Genomic DNA, 24,124 nt, shown 5'->3' on the forward strand with positions numbered 1-24,124 from the left:
CCAAAATCATGCTGGTATAATATGTTACAACAATTCATTGTAAGCACTAGCAAGTCGTGGATTTTCTGTTATGTGGTTAGTTCTTGTGAAAGATCCAATACGCTTAAAATTGTTCATAATTTACGTAAGAAAACATCTGGATTTATACATTTTTTGTACATATAGATTTATGCCACACACATATGGAGTTATGTCACACATGCAAATGGAGTTATGCTACACACATATGGAGTCATGCCACGACACATATGGATTTATTTCATATACATATGGAGTTATGTCACACACATATGGAGTTATGTCACATACGCATTGAGTTAATATTATGTCATACACTTATGAAGTACATAATTGGGATATGTCGCAAAAATATAATGTTATGCTACACATGCACTCGTGGAGTTATGCCACATACATATGGAGATATGTCATTATGCTGCACGCAAACACTCGATATATGTTACACATACTATGTATACGGCAACCCTGGTCAATACTAGCCACGATATACCAGAGCCAGAAGTCCTCAAGTTTGATCCCTAGCCAGGGGCGTAGGAACCGGGGGGATATAAACAAGTCTTTTTGCCCCCCCCCCCTTTTCGCCGAGTGAAATGTTATAAAAATGCACATTTGAAAGAAAAAAAGGGTCGTCATGCACATTTTACGTACTTCATTTTAGAAAATTTTCCGCTACACAGCGCGTTTCCTAAAACGTTCAAGCACTTAATGTTCAAACCTTAATAATATAATAAAATTCAATGCACACCAACTAAACTATCCATCAAAGGATTATACTATTTCAAAAAATGTCTCTTAAAATATTAATTTGTATATATGACTTAGTAAGAAAAATAATTTATTATGATTTTGATTTATATATAACAATGTGTCTATGGTGTGGATCCGGTATGTTCAGATCGAGCTGGGTTGGATAATGGTATGACAACATTCACAGTTATCATTTCTAAATGCATGTAACTTTAAATTGAAAAATCACCATGTTAAGAAAGTTTTTAAATAATTAAATTACATGGTAAAAAATCATCTCAGCCATTCCAAATCGTAAAATTTTCCCGGACCCCCAAACACCAAATTCATCAAAATACATGTACATTGTAAAACTCATCTCAGCCTTTCTTATTCGTAATATTTTTCTCCGGAGGGGACCCCGGACCCTCCAAAAAACAAAATCTCGCGCCTTTGGCGCTTGCAAATTCACCAAAATGCATCGTAATATTTTCCGGGAGGGGGGGATCCCGGACCATCAAACATCTAAACTCTCGAGACTTCGGCGCTGGCACGCTAAGTTGCGTATTCATTAATTTCCTTTTAGCGACGCCACCGTCTATAGATGTGTACAATGATCTAAAAATATAATATGTAGGCCTAATGATATATGAAAAAGTATATATTTATATTATATAAAGTATCTCCTGTGGGTGCAGGGCGCGCGGGGGATCCGGAATAATACTCCATGATTCTTGCAATGAATGCAATGAAATCGCTGTGAACCCTGGAAACTCGATGACGAATATATTGTCAGTTTTCGACATTAAAATGAAAACATTTCAGATCAGAGAAATTGGTTTAGTGTAAACAACTTTTAACCAAATTTCTTAAACATGTTTTGTTTGTTGTCCGGATGTAAATAACCATTTAATATTATTTTACAATGAAATTTATTTTGGTTTTATATTTGCTACATGTACTGTAGAAGTATAATTCTGTATGTCAAACAAAGCGGCGTAACTCTTGTAAGAAAAGTTCCATGTACTCAGTACTTACCAGTTCATAATCCATCCTGGAATCATTGTTGGCTAAACATATAGTCCTACATAATACATGTTTCTGGTCTGTGTAAAAAGTCGGTGACTTCGAATACTTTTTGTCATATAATTTATTATTGCAATCATTTGTTTATTATTGTTTCACGACAGCTCAGACAGCGGGTCAGGTACGGGAACGGCATACGAGACCCATCTTAATTACTGCCCTTTATAGGAACTCTTCTGTGTGTCCTTCACTTTCCACAGGACGACCGGTGAAGCTCCGACAATGGCATACGTTTTGAGACAGAGCTCCAAAAGGGTAGATATATGTGGACAATTGATATTTTGGACAACAAATTCTTTTGAAACGAATCTTTCTGTTCTGTAATTATTCTGCATAGGTACAATTGCTTGAAAATACTATGTAATAGATTTGAAATTCTGACCTCAAATTTCATTAGACGTAAACCAGGTTTAAATATGTATGATTCAAGCTTTAAATTTCCTGGCATTATAAAGTGAATTGAATATTATTCAAACACGTGAAATTTTATTCCTATTTATTATCCTTCATTTCATGTTTTGATATTTTCCCCAAATCTTTCGGCTAGTCTCATTTTCCCAAGTTCAAAACCTCATTCCCAAAATAGTGAAAAAAGTCCTGCTCTCAAAAAGATACTTTTAAGACCACTGATGTTGTTGTTTGAAGACATGATTTCATATATTTTATTTGAAAATAGTAAACTTGCCTATTCAATATGCATTTTAGGTTAAAATAAATGTATAGAATTGTGAACTGTTTGAACATTGACTTTTTCTAAACGCTGGTCAGTTAGCTACAGTCTACAACTTAATTACATATTACTCTATAATATGGCCCTGCGGGTAGGGTGTCAAAATTATAACTGTTGCACTTATTGCATGATTGTAAAGGGTACATCTCTTCTTCCTAACACCTCCCTTGACACTGCCTCACTTTTGGCCTTCAGTAGAGCGCTCGCCCCTGTGATGAAGGCATGCTTCCAAGGGATATCATTATAAAAAGTGCAGCAGTTCCTCTATTACAAGAAGACACAACACAAATATACCAAAATCTCCCAAAACATGCACCACTCATGTTCACACGCATTTGCAACACACCACATACTTGGGAGGGAGTAAGTCCTTGAATGACCCTGGCTGTTTATAGGACATATAAAACAAATGATACTCAATATTGCTATGATAACAGAATTTAACCAAAAATATTCACATTACTGGTCACATTAAAACTTACAAAATTGATATAAGTTCCCACAATATTATGTTGCCAAAATCTGCTGTTGATTAAGTCTTAAAGGCAATATATATAATTAACAATTTTAATTTTATACATTTGTCTAATAGTGCTTACCTGTTTCAGGATTTAATATGGTATGTGTTGTCATGATTTTAAAATCTTGTGTTTGATTTCAGGCCTTTGGCCTTTTTGGACAAGCAAGATTTATTCACACATCACCAGCAGCTTCACAGGTAAAACAAATAAAGTTAAAATTTCCTCACACTTCAACTTTCAATATTTAAGTCTGTTAAAGTTATGTGTGTCATAACTGGGCGAAAATTTGAGAATTCTAATTTTTTTCTTCAGTTATCCTCACTTTTTTAAGCAGTGAAAATATTTCAAAATACAAAAATGTTTGATGCCTTATAATAAGTTGCAACACAGAATGTTTGCACTGGAATGTTTCCTGTTTTTATTCTAAATAATAATAATATGTATGTTTAGATGAAAACATATCTGCATAAGTTACATTAAAATTACTGATTAAAGACACTCCACCACTGACACATTATAAATGATACTCATCATTTGAACAATGATTGGTATTAAATTGTGTGTATATATGTCTAATTAACACAAAAAGTAATATAAGATGAATCATTGATTTTACTTATGATGTATGCACTATCAGCACAATTTATTTCATATAGGATATAGATATAGTGCTATGGAATCTTTTCAGAATGCTATAAATTATTTTTGATATTTTTATCTTGAAGTAAAATTAGAAGTTCATATTTTTCAATGGTGGTAATGGTGTAGAGTAAGTAACTTTTGTAACCAAAGAAAAAAATACTAATTTTTCTGCTCCTGTTTTTGATAGAGGAAAAATACCATTTGTCAGCGGTGGAGCATCTTTAACACTATAAAATATGAGATTTTAATATAATGACTTGTAACTTGGCTTCATGGTTTGACCGTATGTACTCATTTCACTGCAATGTAGATGTACATGTATATAATGATTTTTGGCAGAATGGTCCAAATTACATTGGACATTACGGCACATATAACCTTTACAGGTTTAGTCATTTGTGATATTTATAAAAAAAACATATCTGCTGCTTTAATGACATGAAATCTTAGATAATTATAAGGATTTTGTCTAAATTGTATTGTTACAGGTTGCGATGAGCAAGTTCGAGCAAGACAAATTCATTGATTATGACAAAATGGATTTCAATATGAATACAGTAAAAACAAGGTAAGTGTTTTTGTATTGCCTGCAACAATAATTCACAAAGACAATAAACATTACTTTTCCAGCGGCGGCTTATTCGTCAACATTTCACTTTAAAGTTTTGCGTTTAGCGCTGTTTCTCAAACTTTAAACACAGCTAATGACATCATTATCACCTCAATACACCTAATTGTTACAGGATTCATTTCAGGGTGTAGGATTCATGCAAACCAACACATGAATGAAATATTCTGTATAAACACACCCTGACACATATTTAAATTCAATTTAGAAAAATTTAATCAGACTTATGCATACTTGCCAACTTTCCCGATTCTGTCGGGAAATTTCTTATTTTAGACTCCCTATCCTGTTTCCCGATCGTATTCTTCAAAAAGACAGTAATCTCCCGATTTTGAAAGTCGACCTATCAAAACCCAGTATGAAACCCCTAATACTTGTCCGCTAAGCACATGTTCAGTTAGTTGTCCGCTAATGACCTGTTCACTGGAACCTAACGATACCTGACACTTCATTTACTGTAGGTATGACAATACCCTGGCTAATAAAAACACATTAATTTTAACCCAATGAGGCTCTGTTATCGATAAAGCAAAGCAGTCGGCTGTCGAGGGAAAGGTCAGTCATGGTTATGTTAAGGCTTTATGGCTTCCCATTCAAGTTCTTTGAAGTAACTGGCATAATCGACAGTGATTTACACAGGGGAATTTTGGACAGAGAAAACATCAATAATGCCAATTAAAACAGACTGATCTGATACAGATTTGCTGGTCAACTAATGGGGTCAGTGGATTGTTTGTAGATGAGATAAAAGTGAACAGTATCTGTTTAATTTAAAAAATTTATGTATGGTCTGTGTAACATTTTTTCCTAGACTAACGATTGTGAGTCCCAATGCAATCACGACAAGCTGTCAATCGTCCGCGTGATGCTAGCTATAGGGCTATGCATGATTCAAAAGAAGCATCATCAATTCTAAATTGATATAAGAGATTACAGATATTTTCCGGTTTTTACTCTTGAGTTGTTTCATCATTTTCTGTTGTGAATTAATTTGATTTTGTGTTCATATAGTCAGGATTAAACACTAAACATGCATTAGTAATTGGTTAATAATAATAGATACATTGTATGAGCTTACTCTGGAATTTGATCTAAAGTTCATGCAGGATTTAATTACATATAAATTTCAAAAAAAAAAACTGAAATATTTGTACCATTAATATTGTACTATGCAGCTGGATTAACTAATCCGATGTATATGTATTTAACATTTAATAAAAAAAATCAATTTATAAAATAAATTGGACCATGGACCATAATTACAACTGATTCTTTAATAAAATGATACAATTTTTTAGTTAAATTGTTTTGACTGCTTAATTTCTAGCTTATATTTGGCAGACTAATATTTTCAAATAAAAAGACAGTACAGAATAACATATGTATTTGCATACACTGAATTAGATAGAAAAAAGAAACAAAAATGTTTTCTTTAATAATTAATATTATCTCCCCTTGATTTATGCTAAATTTGTACCGCGCACAACGCATGATTTGGTTGGAAAATGTCGTTCATGCACTTTCTACCCCATGAGAAGTTGGCAAGTATGCTTATGGAATGTACTGTTACAAAATTCATTTCAGCCTGTGATATTAGATACTGAAGGACATTATTCTATCAAATCTTTTCAGATGCTGTAGGACATAATTATGCTGCATTTTGCTTTTCCTTCATTTTGTTTTACTTTCAGGTGTTTTTAAATATTCCTTTATAGTTATGTAATAAATAAACAGTGTGGTACGGACGATACTTATGATTATGTGTAATTCTTGTTATACTGTATATGATTAAGATAGACAAATTTATAGCTGTACTTACGATTTAACTTGAACTATAGATATTTACAACAATTTCATTTGCCTGAGATGAAGAAAATGTTTTATGAATTAAAGCAAGAAAAACGTGAAAAATATAATTTAAAAAAAAAATGTATATATTTCAACATGAATTTGTGACCATCTTATTTCCTTTTTTTTTTTAGACTTGGTCGTCCCCTCACACTCTCTGAAAAAATCCTCTACAGTCATTTGGATGACCCCAAAAATGAGGTATGTCTAGAAATTAAAATTTGAGGGAAATAATGTCATTTAGTATTTGCCCTTGATATTTGTAAACTTCTTTGTAACCATATTGTATCTACAGATGATCTAATGAATACTTTTTAGATAAATATGAACAACATTATAGATATTTTGAACAAATACATATCTTATGTAGGTGATGCAATTTTGTGTAATTTTACCAATTTTTAGGTGATGCAAAGGATCTTATAAAGTTTTTGATCCTTTACAAATGCTGCCCAGCAAAAGGTGACTAAATTTGGGACTTTTCTTCTTTGCCAACACACCGAGAAGAAAGGCGACTAAATTTGCATCCTATACCAATGCACACTATATATATAAATTTCGCCACACATTTGACGTCACACGTGGTACACTTTCCAGTCATCGCTCATATTTTAGCGTTCTTCCGAACAGCATGGATACATTTTTGTAGATCCAGCCTTGGGCTGCCATTTGCCGAAGGGTAAATTGCGCTTCATTGTGCTGTATAGTTTAATATTTGGCCACTTTGTCACGCATTACTGTTCCTATCCTATTATGTAATCGTGTTCGTTTTGTATGTCTTGATAAAGGGGCAGATCGCCTCGAAAATTTGACAATTTTGTTTTGTCCACACGGTTGGAATTACTTCCTTGTCCTTTATTTTGTAGGTGATAGAGAGAGGTGAAAGCTACTTGAAACTTCGCCCAGACCGAGTGGCTATGCAGGATGCCACAGCACAGGTATGGCTGAGTTCAATCTCCTGTCATGAATCAGCATTTAAGTTTTCCACTGATAAATTACTCAGATTTCTAATTATTCTGCCGAAAGAAGATGTATCAGATTTTGTCCAGAATGCTTCAGCAGAGTGTTTTTATCTGATCTATCATCCTTTGATGGAGGGTCGGTCCTAGTTATAAAGTATACAGATTTTTTATATCCATCCCATAACATCACTGTGGTCAAAACTGATCTCATCAGATTTTGATTGCCAATTTTCATAAGAATAAATGGCAAATACATAAATGTCCTTTTCTATTTAAAAGAAAATTCTAATGTGCAAGGCAATTAGGAAAAAGGTCGGACAGGTTTGTTTTGTTGAGGAATTGTTTTGTTGCTGTGATTGAGAAGCAGGTGCTGGTAATATAACCTATAAGTGGTCCAAGCTTGACTATGTATCCATTTCTCCACAGATGGCTATGCTTCAGTTTATATCCAGTTTATATCCAGTTTGACTATGTATCCATTTCTCCATAGATGGCTATGCTTCAGTTTATATCCAGTTTATATCCAGTTTGACTATGTATCCATTTCTCCACAGATGGCTATGCTTCAGTTTATATCCAGTGGACTACCAAAAGTAGCGGTGCCCTCAACCATCCATTGTGACCATTTAATTGAGGCTCAACAGGGAGGTGACAAAGACTTGTCTCGTGCTAAGGTAACACATCACTAGTCAGAATTAGCAGGTCCTGTTACGATTGTCTGAGCAAAGTTTTCTATTGTAACCAAAAGTGCTATTTTGATATCATGTGACATTTTGACATGTTCATTAAAAGTCTGGTGAATTAATGATTTTATTAACATTTAAATGAACCTAAATTTTAGTACTTTGTACATGTATATTGAATTCATGAACAAGGACTTATCTAACTAAGACCTAGCACACAAATGTTATGCTTAGTTTAACATTTTGCTGTAACTTGATTTAACCACATTTTACTGTGTTTGATTGTCTCGTGTAAGTCAATTGATGCTTCTCTACTACAGGATATCAACAAAGAGGTGTATAACTTTCTGTCCTCGGCCGGAGCTAAGTATGGAGTTGGATTTTGGAAACCTGGCAGTGGTATTATTCACCAGGTAAGTTTTGGCAGGAGATGTTAGGTATCAAAAGTATATTGAAGAATTATTTCCACATTTATGTCTTTGTTAAATGTTGTTAATGTTGTCACTGTTTTCAAAAGTCAAAAACTAATTTGATGTTGCTCTGAAAATTGTCTTCTTCACATGGAGTAAATAAGGTGCGAGATGTATCGATGGCTATGATGATGGTACATGATACCGTAAACCAAATTTTTTTTTGTGTCATTTGCTTTCGTGAATTTCGCCATCCAAGAAAATTCACAAAATTTAGCTTTATGAATTGATTTCTACATTATTGAAATATTCATAGTGAGAATTTCAATTAAAATTTAAAATCTGCGAATGTTAATTTTCACAAATTTGTTTTGAAATGGAAATCACAAAATAGTAGTAGCGACAGAAAGTTGGTTTACAGTATATGTCAGTCTGGTACTGACTAGTGGACGGGCTGTATATCTTACAGCTCCCTGCCCTTCGAAATTAAAGATGTCCACCACTAGTCAGACCTACAGAAACAAATCTGCAGTTTAATGGTGTGGGCTGGCTCAAGTTGCCATGTCCATGTATGACACTGCATACAGACTTATAGCCAAATACAATATAATGTTGTTTGAATGGTTTAAAATACTTAAATGATAAAAAATGACAACTTTGCATTATAAAAGGTCTAAATGCCCACCCTAAGATTTTTATTATCATGCATATCACTTCATTAAAATGGGTTGATTGATGATCTTAGTCTCGCATATAATGGTTTGATTTTTGTCAAGCATCTTGCATTATTTTTCAACTTTATCATTTCAATATATATATATATTACATAATACAGTGGAACCTCCCGAAACCGATCATGGTCGGTGCATATAATTTCGGCCGGTTTAGAGAGGGTTCGGTTTGGAGAAGTGAACCGAATACTGATCATCACGATCCGGATTTAATCGATTGGAAGTCGTTTTTTACATTAGTGCACCGCATGTATGCCTAGTGTTCGTTAAAACCGACCGGTATTGATTGTTAATGTGAATGTTATCACAAAAGAGAGAATCATACGTTTAAAAGGAATGGATAACAGCAAACTTGACTTTGTTACCGCTTATAAAACGTAGTTTAGTGAGTTAGTTGCGTGAATGTTCTTGGGGATGTTCTCGTCTGCAACCTACATACGGCCGATCGCTTCCGGTTACGTCAAGAATCAAATTACATGTATATGGTCTAATTACACGATGATCAGTCGATGCCGGTCATTATATGACATGGTCATTTTCTAAAACAATACATGGCTTTGGCTTCTTCATACAGATAATTTACGTTATCCGACAGCTAGGCCTACATATGTAAATAAAAAAAACCTGTGTGATTTGAATACGAAACTTTCTCTTTATTACTAGCTCTGCTTGTTTTCCTACAGTAAACAAACCGCATGCACATGGTAGACCTTCGTTAGATATCTAAACAATAGGCATGAGTAAATAATTACACCACCATCTCGGGTATAATTACTGTGTACCTATAGCCTTCCCATCGGTATACATGCCCAAGGACATGGCATGCAACAACTATGGTACAGGTATGTGTGTATTTCACGGTCGGTTGATCAGACCTCAATGCAATCTATCGGTATCGCTCAGGTAAGGCCGGTTTTCAGAAGTGTATTTTAGTTACATTTGACTATTCCGATCTCAAAATCGGTCCGGTATTCGGAATTGGGAGGGATCGGTTTTGGGAAGTTTTATATACTATTACTAAAGAGGAATTCATTCCGTACATGACATCCATGTTCGGTTTCTAGAGGAGATCGGTTTTGAGAAGGTTCGGTTGGGAGGTTCCACTGTATATGTCAGAATATCAGTCTTAAAGTCACTTTGCCATGGAAACATTCATACTTGAGGATGTGGCTGTGGCATAGTGATGTAAGCTGTATGTATGTTTGGCTATGCAGTTGGTGCCATATACTGTGAGTTCAAGGACCAGAAAAGGATACATATTAATTATGTTAGGTAATATGTATCAAGAGGCATCATTACTACCATATTATTCTGGATGTCCTTAGGTGTCTTGAATTTAAGGTGGTAGATGTTTCTTACTTTGATACATGTACAAGTTCACAATTGTTTAACTAAGTGTGTCATGGACATAATGTTTTGTCCTCTCACAGATCGTACTTGAGAACTATGCCTTCCCTGGCCTGCTACTGATAGGAACAGACAGTCACACACCCAATGGAGGTAGGGCACTATGCTTCTTATTGTAGGAAATAAAAAACTGCAATCTTCACTGCATCTGACTTAAAATATATCTATTGTTTTTTCTTCCAAAGTAGTCATTCAATTAGCTGCTTGAAGTTGATTAACTTGAGACTGTTCCTAAGATTTGTTATATAATCATCCTACCCATAACAAAATAGATAAACTCATGATCATCTTTGACTTGATGTAATGCACATTAACAAAACAAATTTAAGTTGATATTGAAGAAATTTCAAAGAGTAATGTGAAACATCTCCCCTGTTTGTGACTCCTTTTAGTGAATCTTGAATCTAAGATGAATTGTAACTCTTGTTACTCAGTATTAGAAAAAGGTTTGTCCTTTATCAGTATATTGTGACCAGCTTGAGTGTAAGTAGTATACTTTAAAGTTTTCATAAATATTGAATCTCTCTAAACACACAAAACACAGACTTGTATATTGTGGTACATATTGTACTGGGTATGAATTTTATGATCATGTAACCAATCGATGATCGATTGAAATCAATTATATTTTTCTTTGGTCCCAATGAAGACTGCATATGTTTTTCCAGGAAAATAGAAAAAAACTTTCTTCTACATATATTGCCATGCTCATGTTTTCCCAACTAAAATCATTCTCCTCTCAATGTTTACATTACTATATATGTGTATGCGCTCTTCAATTCATTTAGACGCTTGATATTTGAAATGATATGAGCGAAAACACACAGAAGTGATTGATTACAATAAGTTTTCTACGACATTCTTGCATGTTTTACTGGTCGGCTGATTATACCCTTTCGTTTATCATGATGTCCGATAATTCTGACAAAACTCGATTACAGATTTCGTCTACTCGTTTAATTGGTCAAACACCTCAAACTAACAATACTCAAAGAAATTGAATAATCATAACACCACTGGTGATCATAACTGTTTTTAGGACATTCACAAACAACAATAGAAATCAAACCAAATTGTCTTCTGAATGCTGTACTTACCACTCATTACTGCTGTTTATAGGTGGACTCGGTGGAGCCTGTATCGGTGTAGGAGGAGCTGATGCTGTAGATGTGATGGCTGGCTTACCATGGGAACTCAAATGTCCAAAGGTACATTTTTAAACTCTTTATCATTTTGTTGTGAGTTGATTTCATTATTCTTATGATTTGACATGAAATTGCAAGACCTTGGTGCGTGAAAATTCAATATCATTTCAAGATTTATAATAACAAACCGCTATGATGGTCAGCTTAATTATCGTGTGATATTTTTTTACAGGTGATTGGTGTGAAATTGACTGGAAAACTGAATGGCTGGACATCCCCTAAGGATGTTATCCTTAAAGTGGCCGGAATCCTGACGGTCAAGGGTGGTACTGGAGCTATAGTAGAGTACTTCGGACCTGGTGTTGACTCAATTTCATGTACAGGTAGGTAGAAACATACATCTGTCTGACCATATGACAATTAAAATACTGATACATAAATTGCTTCTATCATCATGAATTTTCTTTCTTTTTCTTATTTGATATAACTTACCATTTAAATTCTCATGGTGGGATGGATAGTATAACCAAATAAATCCAAATATGTTAAATTCAATAGTTTTAACTAGAAATTAAGTATTAAGATATTCAAATACCTAAGAAGTGTGAGGATGATTTCTGTTTAGGAATGGGAACAATTTGTAACATGGGAGCAGAAATTGGAGCTACAACATCAGTGTTCCCATACAATCACCGCATGCAAGATTACCTCAGAGCTACAAACAGGGGAGGTAAGTAGAGAGGAAATTAAATTAGACTTTCTTTTTCAATATCCCCATAATAAGTTTTCAGGCTAACATATGATGACAATGTGATTTTGATTCAATTTTGATGATATGTGAGCATGGAAAAAGTCATTTTCACCTCAAATTTTTGTTATGGTGATATTTAAGTAAATTACATAAGTACAATCTTTTTATACAATTTTAATTTGAATTTGAAATCTTCAGTATCATATGCCTACAGTGCAGTAAATGACCTTTATGTAAAATTTGAACACCACAACGTTATTTTTGTGCTGCCATAGATTTGTCAGCTGATGATTGTTGATGTATATTGTAACATATCAGTTTGTACTGTTGATAGATATTGCTGACCTCGCCAACAACTACAAAGGACTGCTGTCTGCTGATTCTAATGCTCATTATGACCAAGTCATTGAAATTAACCTGGATACAGTATATATACTACTACTAAATCAGGCTGCAAAATCTATTTATTTCTAGCTATGTCCATTTTGATAGTTGAAAAGTTGTAATAATATTTGAAAAGATTATATTTCATAGTTGAAGAGTTGTAATAATATTTGAAAAGATTATATATCAAATACAGAAATAAAGATGCAGGCTATATATATACTTGAACTTATTTAGCAATGTAAGAAATGTGACACAAGAGCTTATTGGCTTTGTATCAATAACCTGATAGGAAAACCTTAAGCATTAAAATTAATCTTAATTGTCTTTGAGCATTACCTTTGATGTTCTAAGAAAACTTAAGATCACCGAATCAACTGTAAAATAATTGAACAAGATTTTTTTTGTCATGCTTGCCTCCATATGATACTAAATAGATGTGTTGTTTTGTTATGATTTGGTTCTATCTGTTACAATTTTATCCTCTATGTGTTACAGCTGGAGCCACATGTTAACGGGCCATTTACTCCAGACTTGGCCCATCCCATATCAAAGCTGGGAGATATCGCCAAACAAAACGACTGGCCCAATGAAATCAAAGTGGGTATGTATGGGATTACCAGGATACATTTTGTTCTGCCATCATCATTTCCTGACGTCACATGGCCATATTACAATACATTATTAACATATCAAAATATTACGGTACATGGCAAACTAGTAGACATTAATGGAGTTGATTATCAAAATCATAGGTTTTATCAAATAAAGGAAATGGCAGTTTTGGTGCAGTACAAATCTGGTGTAATTAGTTTGTTTTATGATCAATTTGACATTTCTGTTGTTAGGATTGATTGGCAGTTGTACTAACAGTAGTTACGAGGACATGAGCCGAGCTGCTAGTATTGCTAAACAAGCCCTGGACAAGGGAATCAAAGCCAAGAGTGCTTTCACTATTACTCCTGGATCAGAACAAATCAGGGCCACCATTGAACGTGACGGACAGGTAAAATGTTTGAATTATAAAGGAACTTTGTGGTGTATTTAAGACTAGTAAAATTAATTGTAATGATAGAAAGCATGAAGTATTGATTCTTTATAAAGTATCACTGGCCTTTCTAAGTCACTATATGTCTGTCTGAAAAAAACTTGTGATGTTGCTGTTTCTAGAGATATTAAGGTTTTCATTCAACAATGGCTGATCAACCAGATATAAGATTGATGAACATCATGTTCATGATATATCACAATACATGTCAGACGATGTGATTCCTTCTATAGTAGAACACTCGGGTAAGGATGAAGCTACTACTAGACAAAACAAGATCACGTCTTGATAAAATGGCGAGTTACAAAACATGGTATGAAATCGCAACATCTAGACCAGATCTATCTCTCAAAGTCGTTACAAAAACAGGGTATCACTTGGGTCGGAAATATCTAACCATAGGTACTCATCTGTTTTTGTTATCTCTTTGTGAAAACAGCACGGTGGATTTCATCGGTCTGCTTAAGTTAAACATGACATGTTTGTATTGTTTTGTGATTTATTCATTATTAAGTATATCCACATTTAAGCTTTTTGAGACTTCTTGAATGAAAAACTGAAAAACGATTCAAGATTGTTTCAGAAACGTTTGTGTTATTTCTGCTTCATATGCGTTCAAATAAAATCTTGATACATCATTGAATGTAAAGGTAACGATACATTAGACCTTTCGTAAGGTATTAGATATGTATATACATTGTAACATGACAATACTATCATATAATCTGAAACTTGATATTTGTTTTAATAAACCTGTGCCAGGATTAAAAAAAAAAAAACCAAACAATTCTAACGTCCTACCTGCAATTTTAACGGGTTGTCTATTGGGCATTGGGAAATATTCAAGTATGAACATTTAGAATATGTCATCTTACTTAGTGGCTTATATTTCAATATATTTCAATATATGCAATGCGTCACAAAATGCCATGTTAACACAAATGTTGAAAATTCTCTCAAATGTAATTTTCGGAACGGCAGGTATGTAAACACAAACAAAGCTTTTATCATAACGCTCACATTCATTGGTAATAACTTAATTTTGTATCAATCATTCGTTAATAGTTTATTTTAGTATGAGTTTATTGTTTAGTTGCATCTTAATGTGCAGACTGTCTAGTAAATTCGACTATTATGTTTACATGGTTAGAATTACTTCCTAGCCTCATATTTTCTATTAGAAGTAATTTGTATATATTCGTTTGTTTGGATCTTGTATTTCCCAGAACATACAGTAGATATTACTTCTTAGACCCAAAAATGAAGTCCAGTTATTAGGCAAAAAAAAGGGGGGGTTTTCATTCAACATTCAAAGAGTAAATGAATAATGTCTATTGCAAACAAAATGACACAGTATAGCTATAATGATACATGGCCCTATTAACCTTTTGCTTGTAAATAATAAGTAAGAACAACCATTTGTTCTATGAAACACCACCAAACTCACAGTTCAAAAATCGAGTAATTTTTGCTTCACTTTAAATAATGCCAAGCGTGGAGCTATTTTTCACTGACATATTCCTGGTCTTTGGAGTGTTTGTATACTCACTGTATTGCTGTAGGCTGCTGTTCTGAGTGATATTGGAGGTGTTGTGTTGGCCAATGCCTGTGGACCTTGTATCGGACAGTGGGACAGACAGGATGTAAAGAAGGGTGAGAAAAACACCATCGTTACATCATACAACAGGAACTTCACTGGTCGTAACGATGCCAATCCCGCTACACACGCGTTTGTTACTTCTCCTGAGTTAGTTACAGCATTATCCATCGCAGGAGAGCTCAGCTTTAACCCAGAGACAGACAGCCTTACAGCCGCTGATGGTGAGTTAATGTACTTGTGAAAATTAGAGTCTATATCAATATAAATAATGACAGCGAATGTGAATTCCCAATGCTGTTTTGTGATATAAATTTAAATTGTGTATGAATATTTGTTTTGGATTTTATTTCTATCTAAATCAATCAAAGTGAAGAAGAAGAAAGCAGAAGAATTATGTGAAACTTTTCTATGTTTGTCCACATAATAGCATAATAACTTTTTGAACCACTCTGTGAAAGACATACACTTGCTTAACTTGTGATATTGGTTCTCTAGGTGGTTGATGACTCATCTATTATATTCTTGTATAACAACCAGAAATCTATAAATACACTCTACTTTCAGAAGGAAATTTTCAGCAGATGTTATTGGGTATCCTGTTTGATTGTAACCTGTTTTGGCTTTTAAAAGTTCAGAGCTCTGTAAGATGATTATGAACTTTGTGTTGTTTTTCAGGGTCAAAGTTTAAGTTTGAGAGCCCCTTTGGTGATGAACTGCCATCCAAGGGATTCGACCCTGGTATGGACACTTTCCAGCCTCCACCCGCTGATGGCTCCAACCTCACAGTGGACGTTGACCCAAACAGTAACCGTCTCCAGTTATTATCTCCCTTTGACAAGTGGAACGGCCAGGACTATCTTGATATGCCAATCCTTATCAAGGTAAGACTGTTTACTTCAATAATCCTTACGATAAATGTACAGCACAAGGCAGAACAATACTAGATATTCCAGTAGCAGGTAGTCAAAGAAATACATGGTACTATCTACAGATACTGAAATGCAGGATACCAAACACACTATTGTGAAAAAACAACATCATAGAATAAGATAAAAACCAAGAATTAAAAAAATCATATGACAAAGTTTGCATTGCTAAACCAAAATGGAAATATAGGGAATCAGTTGCTTAAATCCCAAGATTATATTATATTCCCGAACCATTTTTGAAACAATTTCAGGTGAAAGGAAAGTGTACAACTGACCACATCAGTGCTGCCGGTCAGTGGCTTAAATACAGAGGTCACTTGGACAATATCTCCAACAACCTTTTAATAGGGTAAGTATTTCAGATTGTCATGACAATTTGAAAATTGTTTGAATAGGAGTATGATACAGGCATTAAATGACTGTCATTGTTTGTCGAATTTATATCATTGAACATCAATTTAGCTACTATGCTGACCCAGTTGTTATTTACAGCAAGCTCATTCTACTTATTAGGTCACCTTAGACAAAGTCCCAGGCGACCTATTCTAATCACCTTCTGTCGTATGTCGGTAAACAATTTACATTTTTGACTTCTTTTCCACTCATAGATGTGGTAGAATCAAATATTCTTCATAGATAGAAAGGTCTTAAGGTCCTTTACAAAAATTGTGAATTATATGACCCTGGGGTCTCAAATTACCCCCTTGGGAGGGGTTTAATTTTACTATAGATTATGGAAAACACATATTTGAGCATTATTTGGTCAGTCGAAATAGAAAATGAGTCAAATGTTAGAATTATCAGTATTAGATGACCATTGGATCCTATCAAATACACTTCATAGTTGAAAAGGCCTTAAGGCCCTTTACAAAAATTATGAATTATATGACCATAGGGTCTTGCGTTTCCCCCTTGGGAGGGGGTCAAGTATATTATAGTTTATGTTGGAAAAACACCTTTATGAGAATTATTTGCTCAATTTTCTTAGGAAATGAGTCAAACTTGGTTTAGAATTAGAAGCCTGAGATAGTATTATAACATCATATCCATATTGGTCATGGCCTACTTCTAGGGGCAAAATGGCGGGGTCAAAAGGGGTCAGAATGGCTAAAATTTCAAAAATCCTCGGAATTCACAGATTTGATGGAACCAAATACTCTTCATAGATTAAAAAGTCAAATTTATAAAATCACTAGCTAACTTCAAGGGCCTTATGAGCCAATATTTAGTGTTTATATTATATCTTTGTTTAATTTTGTGTCCGAACTCAGGTGACTGTTAAGGCCAATGGGCCTTTTTTATTTTATTATTGTTGTTTTGGCTAATTAATGTTCTATACCCTAAACTGAAGTAAACTGGGATGGTATGGAAAACAAAATGTAATGAGAACTTCTTCAAAGCAAATTATACTCATTTACCGTTTATGATCTTTTCAAGTGAATGATCTTGATTTTCAATGAAATTAAATCAGACAGTGGTTTTGTAAATCGATGATTATTTTGTCTGCAGTTTCTGACAAAAATGTAATCAACGCATTTCTTTCAGTGCCACAAATGTAGAAAATGGTGAAATCAACAGTGTGAAGAACTGCATCACAGGAGAGTACGGAAGTGTACCTGATACTGCTAGATATTACAAGGTCAGTGTGATTATAAAAATAAGGATCATAATTAAATCAAATCGGATTCACCAATGAAAAAAAAAAATAAACAAGTCTTGACCTGATATTGCAAAAGGAATACTAGAAATAAAAATATTTAGATTCTAATGTGTAGCACAAAGGAATAAAATTAGAGAGAGCTCGTTGTGTAAGAGTTATCTCCCTTCCTGCTTTATTAATCTAACGTTCAGTTCTTGCTAATGGTAGGTCTATATTTCAAAAATTGCAACAAAATATTCCTGAATTCAAAAGTTAATATGGTCCATCAAAAATACTACAACCTCTTTATGATATCATTGCTTTGGTGATTGTCATAATGTCCAGACGGCCTCATGTAGTGAATTTTAATTTTTCAGTTGAAAAATAGTATATAATTTCCTAACTATACTGAAATTAGTGTAGGTTTTTTTTTTAATTTTCAATAAGGAAATTTACTATGATCTTATCATCCACTATAAGTTTTATTGGCATTGTTTTGATACAGGCCCAGAACCTGCCCTGGGTAGTTGTTGGTGATGAGAATTATGGAGAGGGAAGTAGTAGAGAGCACGCTGCCCTGGAGCCTCGTCATCTCGGTGGTCGTGCTATCATTGTCAGGAGCTTTGCCCGTATACACGGTAATTTTCTGAAAACCAGTATAGACAATATTAAGTTATCGTCTCTAGAAGGATGAATGGAGTTTTTGGTCAATGTTAAATGTTCAGAGTTTAAAACTGGACACATGTTCTGTGAGATTGCATGTACACATCTAACACAGTTTTGTTTCTTCTACCTACTTACCATACTTTCAGCCAATAAATATTGGTATAACAACAGGAACTCTATAACCTGAGGTGTATTTTAAATTTCTACTTAAATACTTTTATGAAGCTTGTTTTTATCTGAGAAATTGTTTCATTTTTTTCAGAAACTAATCTGAAGAAGCAGGGTATGCTTCCCCTAACCTTTGCGGATCCAGCTGATTATGACAAGATTAAACCTGATGACAGAATTTCTCTTGTTGGACTCAAAGATTTAGCACCAGGAAAGGTAAGCTTATGTGGAAAAAACGCCATCTTTAAACAGGAGAATTCAGAGCACAAGCTTTTACACTACTGTAAAACCAACTTTCTTTTGTGGCAAGTAAATTTCACAATTTCCATTTAAAAACAGACTTGTTTTTGAATGATGATTCCTATGAATATAGAGGATATAGATATTAATTTGGGGAGATTTACTTGGATTACAAAATCGCACAGGACTGAAAGTTTGTTTACAGTGTCTTTGAAAATTTGATATTTTATGAATGGGAAATCTTTGAAAAATATTTAAGTTTGATGTTGAATTAGTAATTCGATGATGCTGAATGAAATATCTCTAGCTAGATATGAAATTGAATAAATTTTCCTTTCTTTGCAGCAAGTAAACTGTGAAATTAAACATTCTGATGGATCACAGTGGATTCTATAAAGTTGAACCAGTCAATGAACGAAGGACAGATCGCATGGTTCAAGGCAGGCAGTGCTCTTAACAGGATGGCGGAGTTAAAATAGAACTAAGTCAATGCATACTCTCCCATTAGTGCTAATTAAATACCAAAGTCATCACCAGGACTTAATTAAGACTGAACATTGATGGCATAATAAATATGATAATGTTGCCATATATATCTATTAAACTTACTGTTGTTCTCCGGATTCACAAAGATGGAATGGATTCTGAAGGAATATCGGAAATTGAATAATAGTTACTGATATAAGTCTAATGAAATAGTCAGGGTTGTTCTGATTTTGTTTTTCTGTGTACATGGAAGTCTCATCTGAATCCTGCTGTGATCAATGTGTTGCGATATTCAGAGCAATGTTAAATGTTAATTTATAAATTTCAACTGCAGTACCATATAACCAGTGGGTTTAGGTTTTGTTAAGAGGAAACTATTAATCAACAACAAACTTTACATGCATGTACACTGTATATTACTTGAGAGAGTTGTTCCCCATTACCTCATTTTCCTCATCAAATGCTTAATTTACAATTTAAACAAAAATATTTTTCATATGATAGATGTGGATATACATGATTTAGTGATTAAAAGCTTTGTGCTATGATTCACATTGTGATAAGTTTTATGATAAGGTAGATTGTATATATAGGTTTGCCATATAGCTTGATGTTTCTTACTGAGTAACAAATTAATTTATAAATTGTCACCACCAAGTCAGTTATAATAAACTGATATATACAAAATTTACCGTATGCGAGTTGTTTTTGAATGTCAGGGATAGTTTTCAATCAATCTATATCTGCAAATCTAGTTCTTAGTTAATAGAACGTACAAGGCCTACTGTACTTTTCGACAACAACAATATCCACCTAAAAGTCTTCAGAGCTAAAATATTTTTTGGATGATAAATAATAACGCATGCATCAATCCACTTTTAGCTTGGTTTGATATCTTTTTTAATTAAAAGATACCATAGAAAACACAAAGGGAAAGACTATCAACACACACGAGTCTTTTTGTATCCGGAATGTCATTTTAAAAGGGATAAATATATGTTTACTCCTTCTACTTGACGCCCACCATGAAATAGATTTAACATCCGTGTAATCTACAGAAACTGGTGTACATATAAATCACATCCTTTCATCAAAATTAAAAGCATCCAAATCTGGCGCCAGAACCGACAGTGTTTGACCAAACAGTCCACGACGCTGTTCTTTGGCCCGACATTCGTTTTCACGTAGTATTTCCGACCGTCGCCTCTCCAACACCTTATCCTTTCTTTCCTGCCCAGACAAAGCCGCCACTTTGCCAGCTTTACTGAAATGGAGATCTTTGATTTCGTTTGAATCTGATTTTTCACGCGTGTGGATGATCTTGGCCATGGCTTGGTCCCTGTGGCATGTTTAGGATAGTGTTTAGAGGTTTACGTTTGAACCTCCTTGCTGCTGTCACCACTTTGGCCGCGCGTCTGAACGTGGCCAACATGTTGGCGGTCTTGCCTACCATCGCTTGACCTTTGCCCTCTCCTTTTTTGCCACCTGTAAGAGACGCCCAAGCATCCCCGGTGGCTTTATTTGAAACTTTAGCTGCATCATCTGTAAATAGATGATTAACAATATGTGACCAGCTAATACTGTTAACGTACACGTACATATCGCCGCGGTTACTTTACTGTCTTCAGCGCATTTTTTTAGACATATGTTGTGGGTTTTTTTGCGATAAGATATGGTTGTGCTAGTTGCTTTCTTTGCGATATTTTTTGGATTGCGCTAATAAATTATCAAGTAGGCCTATAGCAGTGATTCAATACACATTTCTTTAAAACGTTAATAGTCACCATGTCAAATGCTTTATGAAAAGGTGCAAAAGACATTCCATGAAAAATGTGAGTCAATGATTAAATATTGAGACAAAGACTGAAACTAATACTGTATACCAAGTCCGAGCTGCTGACTAAGCTTCCTTCCTATTGGTCCTGCTACTCCCGTTACCATAGCAACAGTTGATGCCTTATCTTTGGGAATCGATACTTTCGTTAGATCAACTGAACTGGTTCCCGAGCTGTAAAATAAAAAAATAACAGAAAATGCGTTAGGGAATTAATTCATTTTACATTTTTAGACCTAGGATTTTCGGGTCCTTCCGAAAACGATTTTTTTTGCATTTTTTTCATAATTTGACAAACAAAAGGAAACAATAAAAGACATTCATATATTGGAATTCAAAGTAGGGACGCTTTTTGAGAAGTCCTACCTGTGATTTTCAGCGACAGTACGTAAGACGTCCGTAACTCGGGTTCCTTTGTAGACATCGTCGTGGAGATTACATGAAAAACCGTGTTCGGCGAATGGGTCGTAATCTGAATGGGGGCCGTGTGTGTCTGTCACTGAAAAAATGATTGCTGAAAGTTAGTATATTAGATCTTATTCGATACATGTGTGATCTTAGTTATTTTAGAATGGTTCGTTGTACCTACCGGCTGCCACCGACATTGATGGACATGGAAGAATCTCCAGTAAGCGGCTTACACATCCAGTTCATCTTGACTATGGCGCTGATGGCAGGTCTATCCCAGGGGTCATAGGAAAGTAAAGACCGGACCAGATGTTCTCGGCGGTCTGTTGGGGAAAAATGTATGCATTGAAAATAGGATAGCAGGTTTACTTATTGACAAAGACATCGCCAGAGAGGGCGGACCAAAAGCTACGTTATCAATGATTAGGTGCAAAAGGACTCGGTAATTTTGTAAGTGTACATGAACATATGTATATATTTAAGGCAGTATGTTTTCAGCGGGGTTGGCATGTCAACGTTGGACGAGGTGTTTCGAAGTAAAGTGTGAATTGGCAAGAATGGGAGAACATTTCAGTCTTCCAATACTGATGTCGTCCAATAGAGAACGCGCGAAGTGTTCTGACAGCGCGCGATATCTAACTGAGGTGAAAGTACTTTAAGAATTTATGGAAATGCTGACGCCATGAGGACGATAGATATTACGGGGACATCATGAGATATTCTGACGCTAATAACTGGGACCCAAAGAACAGCTAGAAATGTTAAAATGCTCTTGACGTTAATGCTCTCAGGTTTTTGCTCTGTAGTGATATATTTATACGTCCTTTCTGTCTATGCTATCACCCAAACTTCCTCTTGTTGACAGGATACTTTTACCCTTTGAGACAGTATTTCCGGAATAGTGAGCTTTTCTTGCATGGCGAATCGCATTACTGCCAAAATCGTCAGTCCCGGTAAGGCAGACGGCCGCACAGCATAGCATATAGACATTATACCTACAGTAAAGAGACAAATGAGATGCGTCAAGATGACACTTTTAACATTTTCTATCTATAAAAATTAATTTACTAAAATGCGAAATAACATGGATTACTGTTACATGAAACATACGATGGTCCCCTGAAACCAATTCACGTCTGATCGGAAAATCGAACTCACTCGTCTGTTTATGTAAGCAAGGTTATGTGTGGGGGGTAGAATTGTCGACCGACACTCCAATTATTATATGTTAGTACCCATACTCTAGTATATAAAGAATACTTTGTTAATATGCTACAAATGCAATATCCGATGTTCCTTGTGTAGAATTACCCATGCTCCATATATCAGCCTTGACTGCATCATATTTCGGTTCTGTAAGTATTTCCGGTGCGACGAGTAGACATAGGAGCCCACATCTGGTGCTCACCATGTGGTTCTTGGGAAACATGCGCGCAAATCCGAAATCTGAAAGCATTTAGTAAATCCATTATATGAAACTCAACTGTATAATTATGATTCCCCGAAAACCACAAAAAGTAGCTAAAACTAGAGTTTTTTTCCTGCTAATAAGTTCCCATTGTCCTATGAGTTAGTTTTGAAATAAGTCTTTTCAATGCAATACACCTTATAGTAACATCTTTATTTTGTGCAACAAATATTCTAAATATACTAAAAATAAAGCCATGGATCAGGAGGAGCTTTATTTTCACAGCGCCAACTTGATGTTGTAATGCTGAGATCCAGATGGATGTTGTTTTCACACTTGATGTCGGCGCGGTGGCAGACGGTCATTCTCGTGAAGATAGCTGACAAATATCGCCAACAGTTGTTTAAATATACTGGCGGGCCGTCTGGTTCCGATAAAGGTGACCAAGTCATGTTGACGAAGCCCAGGAGGATCATCCGATTCGGGGCGTACTTCTAAGTTCAGTACCATGTAATAGCAAGAATCACTTGCTGTTAGACCGAGTTAGAGATCCTGCTGAAAAACAAACATTCAACGAAGATTGTTTTAAATTTTTAAGATTTGCTTTTCGCAGGAATTGACGATTTTTATATTTTCAAGATAGAACTCCTACCAAATTTTATTCTAATGAGTTTCTCGAATAAATAAATTAGCTAAATGATATAAATGGAAAAAAAAGATGAACGAACTTATCTCGCGACTAGCCTTTCGATGATTTCAATGATTGACAAACGACGAAGAATAAAACAACAAGTATGGCTTTTCACTACTGCATACCACTCAACTCTCGAGTTGGCGTGTTGACCAGAATTTGTTTTCATGCGTGCACAGGTCGCGTCCGAACACAATAATCTGGTTGGTATTTAGAATACATGTAATAAAATCTTATGTTCTAATCTAGTCCAGTAAAAAACTTCATCGATTTAGGGATACAAGAACGAACTCTTTAGTTTACCCAGACATTTGTTTGCATAATCAACGGCA

General features: G+C 34.7%; 1 protein-coding gene and 1 pseudogene across 1 annotated transcript; one reads left to right on the forward strand and one right to left on the reverse strand.

Annotated features, from left to right (window-relative positions):
• The first annotated feature begins 1,945 nt into the window (after nucleotides 1-1,945).
• LOC138323223 (aconitate hydratase, mitochondrial-like) lies at nucleotides 1,946-20,138 on the forward strand. Its single transcript, XM_069267649.1, is given in 22 exon segments — nucleotides 1,946-2,088; nucleotides 3,225-3,281; nucleotides 4,215-4,294; nucleotides 6,337-6,403; nucleotides 7,069-7,140; nucleotides 7,719-7,838; nucleotides 8,168-8,260; nucleotides 10,419-10,488; nucleotides 11,515-11,603; nucleotides 11,773-11,923; nucleotides 12,166-12,270; nucleotides 12,626-12,717; nucleotides 13,174-13,279; nucleotides 13,524-13,681; nucleotides 15,286-15,544; nucleotides 15,999-16,204; nucleotides 16,504-16,601; nucleotides 17,798-17,891; nucleotides 18,397-18,529; nucleotides 18,820-18,941; nucleotides 19,311-19,349; nucleotides 19,352-20,138. Coding segments are annotated over 22 exon segments (2,337 nt in total). The 5' UTR covers nucleotides 1,946-2,055; the 3' UTR covers nucleotides 19,445-20,138.
• A 38-nt stretch (nucleotides 20,139-20,176) lies between these two features.
• LOC138324322 (uncharacterized) lies at nucleotides 20,177-23,611 on the reverse strand (annotated as a pseudogene).
• Between the last annotated feature and the right edge of the window lie 513 nt (nucleotides 23,612-24,124).

This window comes from Argopecten irradians, chromosome 5 (genome assembly GCF_041381155.1).
Source record: "Argopecten irradians isolate NY chromosome 5, Ai_NY, whole genome shotgun sequence".
NCBI classification, from domain to species: Eukaryota; Metazoa; Mollusca; class Bivalvia; order Pectinida; family Pectinidae; genus Argopecten; species Argopecten irradians.